The sequence below is a fragment of the Mobula hypostoma genome, chromosome 1, assembly GCF_963921235.1.
Source record: "Mobula hypostoma chromosome 1, sMobHyp1.1, whole genome shotgun sequence".
NCBI classification, from domain to species: Eukaryota; Metazoa; Chordata; class Chondrichthyes; order Myliobatiformes; family Myliobatidae; genus Mobula; species Mobula hypostoma.
In genome coordinates this window covers 125,192,098-125,205,911 of record NC_086097.1, presented here as the reverse complement: position 1 = coordinate 125,205,911, position 13,814 = coordinate 125,192,098, and the positions used below count along the sequence as shown (strand labels likewise).

General features: G+C 42.8%; 1 protein-coding gene across 4 annotated transcripts in view; it reads right to left on the bottom strand.

Annotated features, from left to right (window-relative positions):
- Positions 1–13,502, bottom strand: part of LOC134350328 (grainyhead-like protein 2 homolog) — a 172,962-nt gene extending 159,460 nt beyond the window's left edge. For 3 of the 4 annotated variants that reach the window (XM_063055394.1, XM_063055403.1, XM_063055411.1), the window contains exon 1: positions 13,144–13,502. In XM_063055394.1, coding sequence (XP_062911464.1) covers positions 13,144–13,163 — 20 coding nt within the window. In that variant the 5' untranslated portion in view covers positions 13,164–13,502. Of the gene's footprint in view, positions 1–1,084; positions 1,305–13,143 lie in introns of all 4 variants that reach the window. The other variant, XM_063055387.1, reaches the window with a different exon arrangement.
- Between the last annotated feature and the right edge of the window lie 312 nt (positions 13,503–13,814).

The window sequence follows — 13,814 nt, the reverse complement described above, 5'->3', positions numbered from 1 at the left end:
AGTGATTGGAAGAAAGCCGCACAGGTACAGGGAGAATGGGCAAGCTCCATGCAAAAGGGACGAGGGATCAGGATGAAGCTTGGAAATTGGTTATCTGTGGCATTAGTATCTGCTGCACACATTATGTCACCTAACAGCAGATCTTGAGACAGCTCATCAAGGGTAAATTTCTCTCCTGAATTTCTTTTAGACAAAAGAATCCATCTCTCAAGCAGCAAAGGGTTGCAATATATTCATCATCATTGTTCATGCTTCAAGATAGCACTGAGCTGCAATCTCCATCGATATCGCGGCCTAGACTTGTTTTCTTATAAGTTTGTGGGGATGGTTCTGGGGGCAGGGAGGGAAGTTAGGGACCAGGTGAGGTTTTAGGACAGGGATGTGGGGAGCTACAAATCAGATTAGGGTTTAGGGACAGGGATGCCCCCAGCATGTTCTTAGGTATGTTGATTGTTAACTGAAGTTACTTATTTCAAACTGAATCCAATCAACAAAAGACAAGGAAGATGCACACTACATGGCTAAACCTATTCTGATCTTTCTCTTCCAGACACACACACAGTAATAGGCAAAGAACACAAGTGGGGATCGTCACAGTAATTACAAATTTCACAAACTTAATTTCACTCCAGTTCAGATTTGATTAGATTAGTTTTATTTGTTATGTATTCCTTGAAACCTACAGTGAAGTGCGTTTTTTGCGTCAATGACCAACACATTTCAAGAATGTGCTAGAGGCAGTTCAGTATCGCCATGCCCACAACTAATTAGCTCTGACTCATATGTCTTTGGAATGCAAGAGGAAAATGGAGAACCCGGAGGAAACCCATATGGTTATGGGGAGAACGTACACAGTAAGTAGCTGGCATTGTAAAGCATTACACTATGGTGCTCACAACAAATGCTCAGATTAATCCCATAAAGTGAAAACCATTACTTTAAATGAAGCCAGCCACAACTATCTAAAAGTTCTATCTAAATAAAGTAATTTCTGAAGCAGTCATTTACTCTCCTGTTTTTTCCATTTATTAAACTGTAGTTTTAAAGCAAAAAAAAATGTAGAAGACCTTTTAAAGCCACCTACCTGTCTTTACAGTTACTAACCATCAGCCATCGGGCTCCTGAACCAGCAGGGACAACTTCACTCTCCTCAGCTCTGAACCGATTCCACAACCTAAGGACTCTACAACCCATGTAGTCAGTATTATTCTTTTTTTTTGTATGTGCAGTTTGTCTCCTTTTACACATCTTTGTGTGTAGATTTTCATTGATTCTATTGTATTTCTTTGTTCTACTTTGAATGCCTGCAAGAAAATGAATCTCAGGGTAATACATGGCGACATACAGTATATGCACTTTGATAATACACTTAGAGCTTTGGCTTCAACCACTGCTTCTGTAAGTCACACGAGAACAATGGACACAACTAGTCTTAATGAAAGACAGTAGCTGAGCTTCTAGAAATAAGTACCTCCCAGGTTACAGTGGGAAATAACCTATCAAAACTTCACCTCATCGATGCTGGCAGAAGGAAATTTCAAAGTGCAAAGTAAATGTATAGTCATATACTCATATTTACTCATCTGTTTGTTATGTGCCTTGTCGTATGATGTAGGCAATCATGTCTTTCCATGACTATGATTGCTCTACAGAAGTGGTTTGCCTTTGACATCTTCTGAGCAGGGTCTTTACAAGATGGGTGACCTCAGCCATTATCAATATCTTCAGAGACGGTCTGCCTGGCATGTGTGGTCAAATAACCAGGACTTGTGATATGCGCCAATTGCTCACACGACCACAAACCACCTGCTCCCATGGCTTCACATGACCCTGAAGGTGGGGTGGGGTGCTAAGGAGGTGCTATACCTTGCCCAAGGGTGACTTGCAGGCTGGCAGAAGGAAAGAGCACCTCACACCTCCTTTGGCAGAGACATTATCTCCATCCCGTCACCCAATTTACCATTATTTGATCATTTATTCACACATTCACTTAGTGTATGTTTGTGGTCCTCTGCTGTTGTAATCCATTCACTTCAAGGTTTGAAGTGTTATGCATTAGGAGATAATTTTCTGCACACCACTGTTATAATGCACGGTTATTTAAGTTACTGTTGCCTTCCTGTCAGCTTGAACCAGTCTGGCCATTCTCCTCTCACCTCTTTCACTAACAAGGTATTTTCACCCACAGAACTGCTGCTCACTGGTTGTTTTCTTGAGTTATGCACCCAGTCTCTGTAAACTTTAGAGACTATTTTGAGTGAAAATCCAAGGAGATCAGCAGTTTCTGAGATACTCAAGCCATTCCATCCAGCACCAATAATCATTCCATGGTCAGAGTCACTTAGATCACATTTCTTTCCCATTCTGCTGTTTGGTCTGAACATCTTGACCATGTCTACATGCTTTTATGCACTGAGTTACTGCCACATGATTGGCTGATTAGATATTTGCATTAACAAGTTACCAAATAAGTGCCCACTGAGTGTATATAGATCGTATATAAATACCAAAACTCTGCAGTTGGGCACCAATGAAATATTTTGAAATCAATATTTTTTCCAGAACAATTTACACCTATACAATTTCCTTACTTCCAAAAGGTTTTGCATCATTACTGGAAATACAGTTTTTAAAGTCGCAGCACTCTGCAAAACTCCCTGCAAGTTTAACTCGTCAGTTATGCCCACACGGGACAAAACAATCAAGACGAATGCCAGCATCAAACAGTGCTTGCATTTCCTAGAACTGACTAGGTTGATGCATACACAGGTAGTAGGGAGTGGAGCCAAAGATACAGATTTATTTATCACATGTACATACAGTAAACTCCGGTTGTATTAACAGCAAAAGTTCAAAGTTGAAAGTAAACTCATTAACAATGTACAATTATGTCACCATACCCTACCCTGAGATTCATTTTCTTGTGGGAATTCATAGTAAATAGAAAGAAATACAATAGAATCAATGAAAAACAGATGACAGAGACAAACAATCAATATGCAAAAGATCACAAATTATGCAAATACAAAAAGAAAAGAAAAATAATAAATAAATGAGCAATAAATATGGAGAACACATATGTTGCATATAGTCCTTGAAAGTGAGTCTGTAGATTCAACAGTTCTCATTGTTAGAGTGAATGAAGTTATTCCCTCTGGTTCAGGACTGATGGTTGAGGGGTACTAACTGTTCCTGAACCCGGTGGTGTTGGACTTGAGACTCCAGTACCTCCTTCCTGATGGCAGCAATGTGTCATAAGGAGGTGGCTGGGAACAGATCCAAGTGCAAGACACAGACACTGAAGTACTAGGGACAGGATTAGGATACAGGGTGAGGGCTAGGACAAGGACAAGAAAACCGGGAACCCAGAACAGGACTGGACAAGAGAGCTAGGAGCCTGGGCTTGAACTCTGAGCCAGAGACTGGACAAGGACCCAGAACCTGAGTCTTACCTCTGGCTCGGACCCCAGCACTAGGCAAGGACGTGACTTGGCTGGCAGGCAGGATGAGGCTGGAGACTTGAGGCGAGGCTTGGGTTCTTGAGGCTTGGCTTGGGGTGAGGCTCGAGGCATGGGGTCTTGTAGCTTGGCTTGGGGCGAGGCTCGAGTCTTGGGGTCTTGAAGCTTGGCTTGGGGCAAGGCTTGAGGCTTGGGGTCTTGAAGCTTGGCTTGGGGCGAGGCTCGAGGCTTGGGGTCTTGAAGCTTGGCTTGGGGCGAGGCTCGAGGCTTGGGGTCTTGAAGCTTGGCTTGGGGCGAGGCTCGAGGCTTGGGGTCTTGAAGCTTGGCTTGGGGCAAGGCTCGAGGCTTGAGGTCTTGAAGCTTGGCTTAGGGCGAGGCTCGAGGCTTGGGTTCTTGAAGTTCCTCCTGGGCAGGGCGCGGAACTCCTGGGCAGGGCACGGATCTCCACCCAACGGAGGCAAGGGACAGGAACGGACAGCACCAACCGTAGGTAACTGCAAGACGGCCTGACTTACCTGCCAGAGGCAAGGGGCAGGAAGGGACAGAACCAACTGCAGGGTAATGGCAAGGTGGCCTGACTTACCCGCGGAGGCAAGGGACAGGAAGGGAGCGAGGTACAGGGTGGCTCCAAGACAAGACTACAGGCGAGGCAAGGCAAGACAAGGCGAGAGTTACCAGCAAGACAAGGCAGGGCTTCAGGTGAGGAAACAGAAGGCAGGGGAAGGGATACAAGGGGTAAGGACAACAACAATCCAGCAGCCACGCCTTGGTTTCTGGAGGTATTTATGCAGCCAGCCCCAACAAGAATCAGCTACCTCAATTAGTGCTCAAGAGGAACAGAAACAGGGTAGACAGGAAAACCTGGAGCAAGGGTCGATGAACCGGACCATGAACCGGAATGCAGACTTCACGGACCAGACCATGACACAATGAGAAGAGGGCATGGCCTGGATCGTGGTGGTCCATAACGAGACATGCTATTTTCTTGTAACAGTGCTCCTTACAAAGGTACTCAGTGGTAGGAACGGCTTTACCTGAGATGGACTGGGCCGTATTCACTACTTTTTTTTGCAGGCTTCTTTGTGCCATACCAGGTGCTTCCATGCCAGGCTATGATACAACCAGTCAGTATACTCTCCACCACACCTAGGAATTTAATGTTTCTGACTCTCTCCACCCCTGATTCCCTGATGAGGACTGGCTCGTGGGCCTCTGGTTTCCTGCTGCTTTTTGGTTTTGCTAACATTGAGTGAGAAGTTGTTGTGGGCAACATTCAGCCAAAATCACAGTCTCCCTCCTATATGCTGATTTGTCACCACCTTTGATTTGGCTGACGACAGTGGTGATGTCAGCAAACTTAAATGCTTAAACAAAACAACAGCAAAACAAGCCCCTTTCCCACCCTGCTGGGGCATACAATTCCACCCCGCCATAGTCTCTGACCACATTATAAATGTGCAAAGTGCATACAGAGAGGTTTAACATGCTTCTTCAAAAGCATCTAATTTAAATTCCTGCGCACTCCCCTATCATTAGATAAGGAGCATTTGAAGCCAAATTCCACATTAACTGATGGAAGTTTGAGGTAACACCTTGACCAGACTTCAATTGAGATCATATACATCGGCACAGGTCACATTCTGGGTCTGTACAGTTTAGTTTTGTGCTAATCCTTTACACTAGCTACTTAATAGAGGGCCCTAGCAGACTTAGCCCAATTCAGTTCTATGGACTAGGGCTTAACTCCATGCAGTTAACACCCATGGGAACACATCTCAATAAAGCTGTTGGACAGGAAGTAGAAAAATATGTCTCAGTTACCGTTCTATTACAAACAGAAAAGGACTCCTGGAGATTGAAGAACATTTGGCTAAAGTCCTAATCTCAACCGAAGAATATTGTTTCATAGTATTGATGGTCAATAATAAAAAAAATCACAATTCAACGATTGAGAAATCACTCAAAGTTCATTATAGCTCTCAAATGTTTTGTAAACAAATCCAAGGATTTCACAGTTACAATATTTAATTGGGAATGTAATCCACAATGAAACCATCATGATTTCCTAAAGTCAATGACAACTTTGCTTTTGCACTAGAATAGAACAATATTTCACCCCCATATATTGAAATTTAAAATCAAATGGATAAGCCAATCCTGCAAATTTATAGTTACTCTGATTGCATCCATTAAATCAACTCAAAGATCTCCCTTTACATCCTTTCATCACCACACTGCTGTTATGTTTTTAGCTCCAAAATGTAAAAACTAATTAAAAGCAAAAACAGAGAGCCAGGAATAATGTGTCTAGTTTCATTTTTACCTTAAGCAGGGTGCACTCGTATGACGTGGTGGCATGATGACAGACGCCATTAACGTACTATTACATACAACCCATAATGAATTACTTAAACAAAGAATGCTTAATCAAACAATATATCTATAGTATTACTCAAATATCATTGAAATATTAAATACACAACAACTACAAGTTTCCCCAACTCTTCAACCATCAGGATAACTTCATTCACCTCAACTCTGAACTGATTCCACAACCTACAGACTTACTTTCAAGGACTCTACAACTCATGTTCTCAATATTACTTATTTATTACTATTATTCTTTTTTTCTTTTTTGCATTTGCACAATTTGTTGTCTGTTGCACATTGGTTGTTTGTCCACCTTTGTATGTTCTTCATTCATTCTACTGTATCTGCTATGAATGCCCGCAAGAAAATGAACCGCAGGGTAGTATATGGTAACATTTACTAAGAACTTTTTCCTTTTTATTCACTGGTCAGGCCTTGTGGCCCTTCTACACTCTGTGTCTTGAGAAACAAATTTAAACACTGTATTCAAGATATTATTTGCTTTGGAGATGATAAAATATTCAATTCTTCTGGTTAGAGAGATCAGGTTACTTTTTTAAGCTTTATTGACCAGCACTCCCCTCTAACTGAGCATTTTCCATACTCAGTCCACCAAAGTTCCTAATTCTCTTAATATCATAGATATTTACACATCCATTATTAAGTGCCCAAATACAGCATGTTACAATTACCTATATTAAATTAATTCACCACTCCTCTCCCAGTTTTGATTCAGTAGCTCGGAACTACTCCCTTGATATCATTGACCCTTCCAACTTATCTGGAAATTTGACCTGTTTTCATTGAATTTCTAAATGAATTAATTAAAGCATCCTATAACAAAGTTTTCCACTCTTCTTCAGCTAAACAGAAGTTCTTCATTTTCTATCAGCGATCAATTTAAACAAATCATTCTCAAGTTTAACCCTAGTCACCTGTGGTCTTTACTTTTTATTTAGAGATACATTACGGTAACAGGCCCTTCCAGCCCAATGAACCTGCGCAGCCCAATGAACCTGCGCGGCCCAATTACACCCATGTGACCAGATAAGCTACTAACCTGTACGTCTTGGAATATGGGAGGAAACTCTGGGGAGAACATACAAACCCCTTACAGGCAGCAGCAGGTTGTTCGCACTGCAATGGTGTTCCACTAGCCACTATGCTACCTTGCCACCCTTGATCTGATGTATCAAATGAAATGATTTTTGGAAATGTATGTACAAATGGATTCAACCTTGCCATTAAAAAATAATAAATACAACTGCAGTTCTTTGACAGACCTAAAACGTTATCTCTCTTCCCCCAAGGATGCTGTCTGAGCAACTGAGTATCCTATTTTTGTTCCTGATTTCCAGCGATTGCAGTAATTTTCTTTCCAATCTCTAGGATTTTCCATTATCTACTTCTGAATAGAAAAGGGATAATCATTCATAAACCTCCCCTTCTGAATATGCACTCAGTGGTAACTTTATTTGATAGAGGAGTGGAACCCGGAGTGGTCTTCTCCTGCTGCAGCCCGTTCACTTTAAGGCATTTAGAGATGATCTTCTGCACACCCCGAGGCAAACTGTGGTTATTTGAGTTACGGGTGCTTTTCCGTCAGCTTGAACCAGTCTGGCTATTCTGCTCTAACCCCTCTCATTAACACAGCATTTTTGCCCACAGATCTGCCACTCACTGGAGGTTTTTGTATTTTGCACCATTCTGCATGAAAACTCCAGGAGATCAGCAGTTTCTGAGATACTCAAACAACCACACCTGGCACCAACAATTATTCCATGGTCAAAGTCACTCATATCACATTTCTTCCCCGTTCTGATGTCTGGTCTAAAAAACAACTGAACCTTCTGACTATGTCTGCATACATTAAAGCATTGAGTTGCTGCTGTATGATTGTCCAATTAGATATTTGCATTAACAAGATGTACAGGTGTATGTAATGAAGTGGCCACTGTGTTTATATTATCTGCTACTACAATACTGATAATCTTTGTCTACTCTGGATAAGCAACCTATTCATAGAGGACTAAGGTATAGACTAATTGGAGGTGAGGATTTGGGATAGTGACTATGTGGGGAAGGGCAATGGTGGCAACAGGAAAAATTCAGTTTCATTCACGGATGATCGCCGGCTGGTGGCATAGTGGATTTAAACGCAAACAACAGGAATTCTGCAGATGCAAGGGTCTCGGCCTGAAACGTCGACTGCGCCTCTTCCTATAGATGCTGCTTGGCCTGCTGCGTTCACCAGCAACTTTGATGTATGTTGGTGGCGTAGTGGCATCAGCGCCGGACTTCAGAGCGAAGGCTCCCGAGTTCGAACCCAGCTGGCTCCCCTGGCACGCTTTCCGTCCGTGCTGGGTTGAGCATCGAGCTAGCAACTCGACCTCGTAAAAGAGAAATTTCCTGATATAGAAACATCAACAGCAAAAAGTTGATGGCCTATGCTCCCCGTGAGTTTAAAAGGTGATTTCCTTTTTCCATGGATGATGCCCGTTTCTAGGTCATAGAACGTCTGATGTCCACACTAGTATCTTTCCTGTAATACCACGGGCTCTTATCTTGCTAAGCAGCCTCATGTGTGACATTGTGTCAAGGGCCTTCTGAAAATTCAAATATACAGCATCCATTGACTATCCTTTGTCTATCCTGCCTGTTATTTCCTCAAAGAATTCCGTCAGTTTTGTCAGACAGGATTTCCCCTTAAGGAGGTCTTGCTGACCTTGGTCTACATTATCATGCACCTCCAAGTATCCCAAAACCTCATCCTTAATAATGGATTCAAACATCTTCCCAGCCACTGAAGTCAGGCTAACTGGCCTATAATTTCTTTTCTTATGCCTACCTCCCTTCTTAAAGAATGGAGAGACATTTGCAATTTTCTAGTCCTCCAGAACCATTGCAGAAGCTAATGATTCTTCAAAGATCATTACTAATACCTCGACAATCTCTTCAGCTACCTCTTTCAGAACCCTGAGGTGTAGGAGGGTCCAGGAGATTTATCCACCTTCAGATCTTTCAGCTTCCCATGCACCTTCTCCTTACTAATTGCAACTACACACTCTTCTACCCCATTACCCCTGAACTTCTGGCATACTGCTAGTGTCTTCCACAGTGAAGAATGACACAAAATATATATTCAGTTCATCCACTATTTCTTTGTTCCCCATTATTATATATCTAAAAAAAACTTTTGGTATGCTCTTTGATATATTGGCTAGCTTACCTTCACATTTCATCTTTTCTCTTCTTACGTTTTTTTTTGCTTGCCTTCTGTTGGTTTTTAAAAGCTTCCAAATTCTCTATCTTCCGACTAAATTTTGCTATTTTATATGCCCACTCCTTTACTTTTATGCTATCTTTGACTTCCCTTTATCACCCACAATTGCCTCATCCTCCCTTTAGAGTACTCCTTCACATTTGGGATGTGTCCATCCTGTGCCTTCCAAATTGCCCCCAGATACTCCAGCCATTGCTGATCTACCATCATCCTTGTTAGTATCTCCTTCCAATCAGCTTTGGACAGCTCCTCTCTCATGCCACTGTAATACTGATACATCAGCCTTTATCTTCTCCCTCTCAAACTGCAGGATGAATTCTATCATATTATGTTCATTGTCTCCTAAGGGTTCCTTTACCTTAAACTCCATAATCAAATCTGGTTCTTTACACAACAGCTAATCCAGAATTGCCTTTTCCCTTGGTGGGCTCAACCACAAGCTGCTCTAAAAAGTCATCTCACAGACATTCTACAAATTCCCTCTCTTGGGATCCAGTACCACCCTAATTTTACCAATCTGCCTGACAACTGAAAACCCCCATGACTATCGTAACATTGCCCTTTATACATGCGTTTTCTATTTCCCATTGAAATTTATATCCCACATCCTGGCTACTGTTTGGGGGCCTGTATACAACTCCCATCAGGGTCTTCTTGCCTTTGCAATTTCTTAACTCTAACCCCAACAAGAATTCTACATCTGCTGATCCTTTGTCACTTCTTTCTAAGGATTTGATTTCATTTTTTTTAACCAACTGAGCCATCTCAACCCCTTTGGCTACCTGCCAGTCCTTTTCATGCAATGTGTATCCTTGGATGTTATACTCCCAACTTCTTAATTAAGTCATGCCTCAATGTCATACCTGCCAATCTCTAACTGTGCTACAAGATCATCTACCTTATTCCGTATACTGTGTGCACTCAAATATTACATTTTCAGTCCTGTATTTGTCACCCTTTTCTATTTTGCCCCGACGTTACAGATGACTGCAATGATTCAATTAAGAGAATCCTCTGTCTATCACAACTGATCCCCTCCCATAAGTATCAACCCCATCACATCCATAGTTCCTTCAAAGTTGCTGCAGAAGTAGATAAAGTTGGTAGGGTGCTTTGGTCTTCAATAGTTGAGGGACTGAGTCCAAGAGTCACGAGGTAATGATGCAGCTCTATAAAACCCTGGTTAGATCACACTTGGAATATTGTGTTCAGTTCTAATCACCTCATTATGGAAGAGATGAGGAAGCTTTAGAGAGGGTGTAGTTGAGACTTACCAGGATGTTGCCTGGATTTTGTCAGCATGTTACATGAGGCTAGATTGAGCAAGTTAGGACTTTTCTCTTTGGAGCAAAGGAGGATAAAAAGTGACTTGATAGAAGTGTACAAGATGATAAGAGGCATACATTGAATGGTTAGATAGAGACTCTCTCAGGACAGCAATGACTAATACCAGGGGACATAATTTTAAGGTGATTGGAGAAAATTATAGGGAGGGATTCCCAGCAAACAAACATTGGGAATCCTACTTCAATCCAATTGCTTCAATTATGCTTTTGGTCAAAAGTTTGGAATGGATATTAAGGCTCACAAGAGTTACCTCACTGACCTGCATAAATGCTCTTTGTTTAAGTGACTATCTAAATAGGGTGCAATTTATTGATTTCCACACCCCCCCCCCAATTTTAATCTGCCTTCTGGCCCACGGTGTCCCTTCATTTGGTGATAATAAAATATATTTGTAAGTATTATTATTTCTTTATAAAGAAATGCTAGGTGATTATGTATAGACCATACTGCATAGTATTAACCATTGTTAGACATGCTGACTTTAAAACCATAAGACAAAGGAGTAGAACTAGGCCATTCTGCCCATCAAGTCTTCTCCACCATTCCGTCAAGGCTGATTTATTATACTTCTCAACCCCATTCTCCTTCTCCCATACCCTTTTATGCCCTTACTAATCATGAAGCTATCAGCCACCACTTTAAATATACCCAATGACTTGGCCTCCACAGCCATCTGTTGCAATGAATTCCACAGATTCAGCACCCTAGAGATGTTCCTCCTCATCTCTGTTCTAAAGGGCTGCCCTTCTATTCTGAAGTTGTGCCCTCTGGTTCTAGACTCCCCAGCTAAAGGAACCATCATCTCCATGTCCACTCTACCTAGGCCTTTTGATATCCGACAGGTTTCATTAGGTCTTTAGGTCTGATCTGTAATTGATTCAGTGTTATAAAAAAACAAGTCATGCTGGAAATACTCAAAGATTTGGCAGCATCTGTGGTGGAAGCTTTTGTTACAGGTTTATGTCATTTTATAATCAGCAAATTCTTTTGGGGATTTGGGAACACTATTTTCACTATCGCTATAACAAACAACAAATATAAAGTTTTGGACATACTTCTCAGGAATCTTAATATTCATTCCAAAGCTTCTTCTGAAAAATTAAATCCATTTCTCACTTCAGAGGTGGCTGCTGAACATACCCACCATTGTAAGTTTTTAAACTTGAATATTTCTGCATTAGTAGTACTTTATAGATTCTTGTTAAAATTATGCAACTTCTGAGGCATTAAAAAAATGAGAGGTGAAAATAGTCAACAAGTCAGTCAGTATCTGTGGAGAGCAGACGTTTAATCAAGGCTACTTCCAATGCAGTTCTGCTACATTTCCAGATATTACTACATTGTTGTAGAGAAGCGTCAAAACGGTCAACCTTACACAGGATTGTTTTCTTATACTGTACCTATCCCCCATTATTGGTGCAATTGTTGACGCTCCTCCAAACTCGCAAAGTAGATTCTACGATCATTGGTTTAAAAAAAGTGGATAACAAATCAAAATAATAACTCACAAAAGCACCACCCACTCTCCCCCTCCAAAACAGACGCCTCTGCCAGAGGAAAAAACAACTTGGTAGTGGTAGTGGTTCTCTTCAAACGTGACGAGAAGTGCTCCTGCCGGTGTTTTGACCATAGCGGGGCTTTACTTCAGAAGAAGAGCCTTACAGCCAGATTCTTAGAAGTTTGTCCTCCCACTGGTGGCTTTAAGGAGCTGGGAATCATAAAAGGATTTTGCCAATTTTTTAAAAGTGAAATCCAAAATGTGCCCTTCTAAACACTAATGAAATAAACAGTGTGGTTATTGTCAACCATCGATGATGCTTCTGCAGTAAATTCTTCGTGACCGGCTGAATGTTGATGTTGAGCACCGAAGGATCTGGTGGATAGTGGTTGTCCCGTCAGGTCGAAAGACGCTAGGGACCGTGGAGAGTGTTTTCTTTTGTCTGAGGTGGTGTGTGGCAGTTGCGTATTTAGAAATAAAATAGGGGGCTTTTGATTATTCCCATAGGAATTGCCCTTCTCCTTTGCTTCTCATGCTGTGAGTTAAGCTGCCAGAATTTACATTGGAGGAAGAGGGGAGGGGGAGAATGAGAGAATAAATGTTTGTTCCCCATTTCTTCCCTCACCCTAACCGCCCACATATGCCCAATCGGGCGGGCTTTCAATCGCAGCGGAGCGGACAGCGGGGGTGCGATTGGTCGTCCGTGGGTCTGGCCTGTGTGTGCGAGGGGTGAGGGGGGTTTTAGGTGCGACAGACCTCCCTGAGGAAAGTCAGCTCCGAGCGCACCGGAGCCCCGGCCAGCCCAGCGCAAGATCACGGACCACCCCCTCCTCCAACAGCAGTGAGAGGGGGAAGGGAGGTGTCTTCAATCCAAAACAAAGTTCACTTGTTTTTGGAAGTTGAAGGCCCCCCCCCCGAACTTTTCAGAAAATGGCCGATTAAAGAGTTATGTTGTTGTGGTGCCAAAAACACAAAATTCCACACCAGCATATAGTTCCCACTAATAACTTTAAAAAAGAGAGAAATCTGTACTAATAAAGAAAAGTTATGGTTTACAAAAGTAGGCAGGCTGAGATGTGTGAATAAAGGCACCGGTTTGTCGAGTTGGGGGTGGGGGAGAGAGAGAAAGGGACCATTAAAAGATAGAGCAGCGGATAAAGACCGTCAGAACCAGTAGGTTCACTTACTTGTCCGTCTCCTGTGACATATTTCTCTCCAGCTCTATCCTGGGTTCTCTTCTTGCGGAACTGGACTTTCAAGTCGGTGCGGTGTGGTCTAACTGCAGAACCCGGACTACAGGTAATTCCTCTTTTGCGCTCTCTGCAGAACCGGTGCGTTAAGGACAGCCCCTCGATTTACCTGGACTTGCATGAGATTTGCGGGACCGCACGGCAGGGAGGGAGATAAAAATCAGCACTAACCCCCCCCCCCCCGCACCACCACTACCATCCCAGCCCTCAGGTGTACAATGGTCGGACTGTGAGTAGGCGGGAACGGTAGTAAAGACTTGGGGGGGAGAAAGGTGTTTTTTTTAAGGTGTGTATGAAAATGCAGGTTTCAACTGGATGAGGCGCTTGCAGGAGGGTGAGGGAGTTGCGTTTTTGCGAACTAGGCGCTTACAGATTCCAGTGGGCGGTACCAGCCGTCGAAAGCAGGTAAGTGAATGGACGGAAGGTGCGTTGATCCGCCTATCTAACACACACACACACACACACACACACACACACACACACACACACACACACACACACACACAATGAGAGCGACAGGTACTGCTGCACCTGAGCGAGTGCGCCGTGTAGCTAACTGCTGGGGACGGGGGGAGACGCAGGCAGATGCGATTCCTGCGCTTCATCCG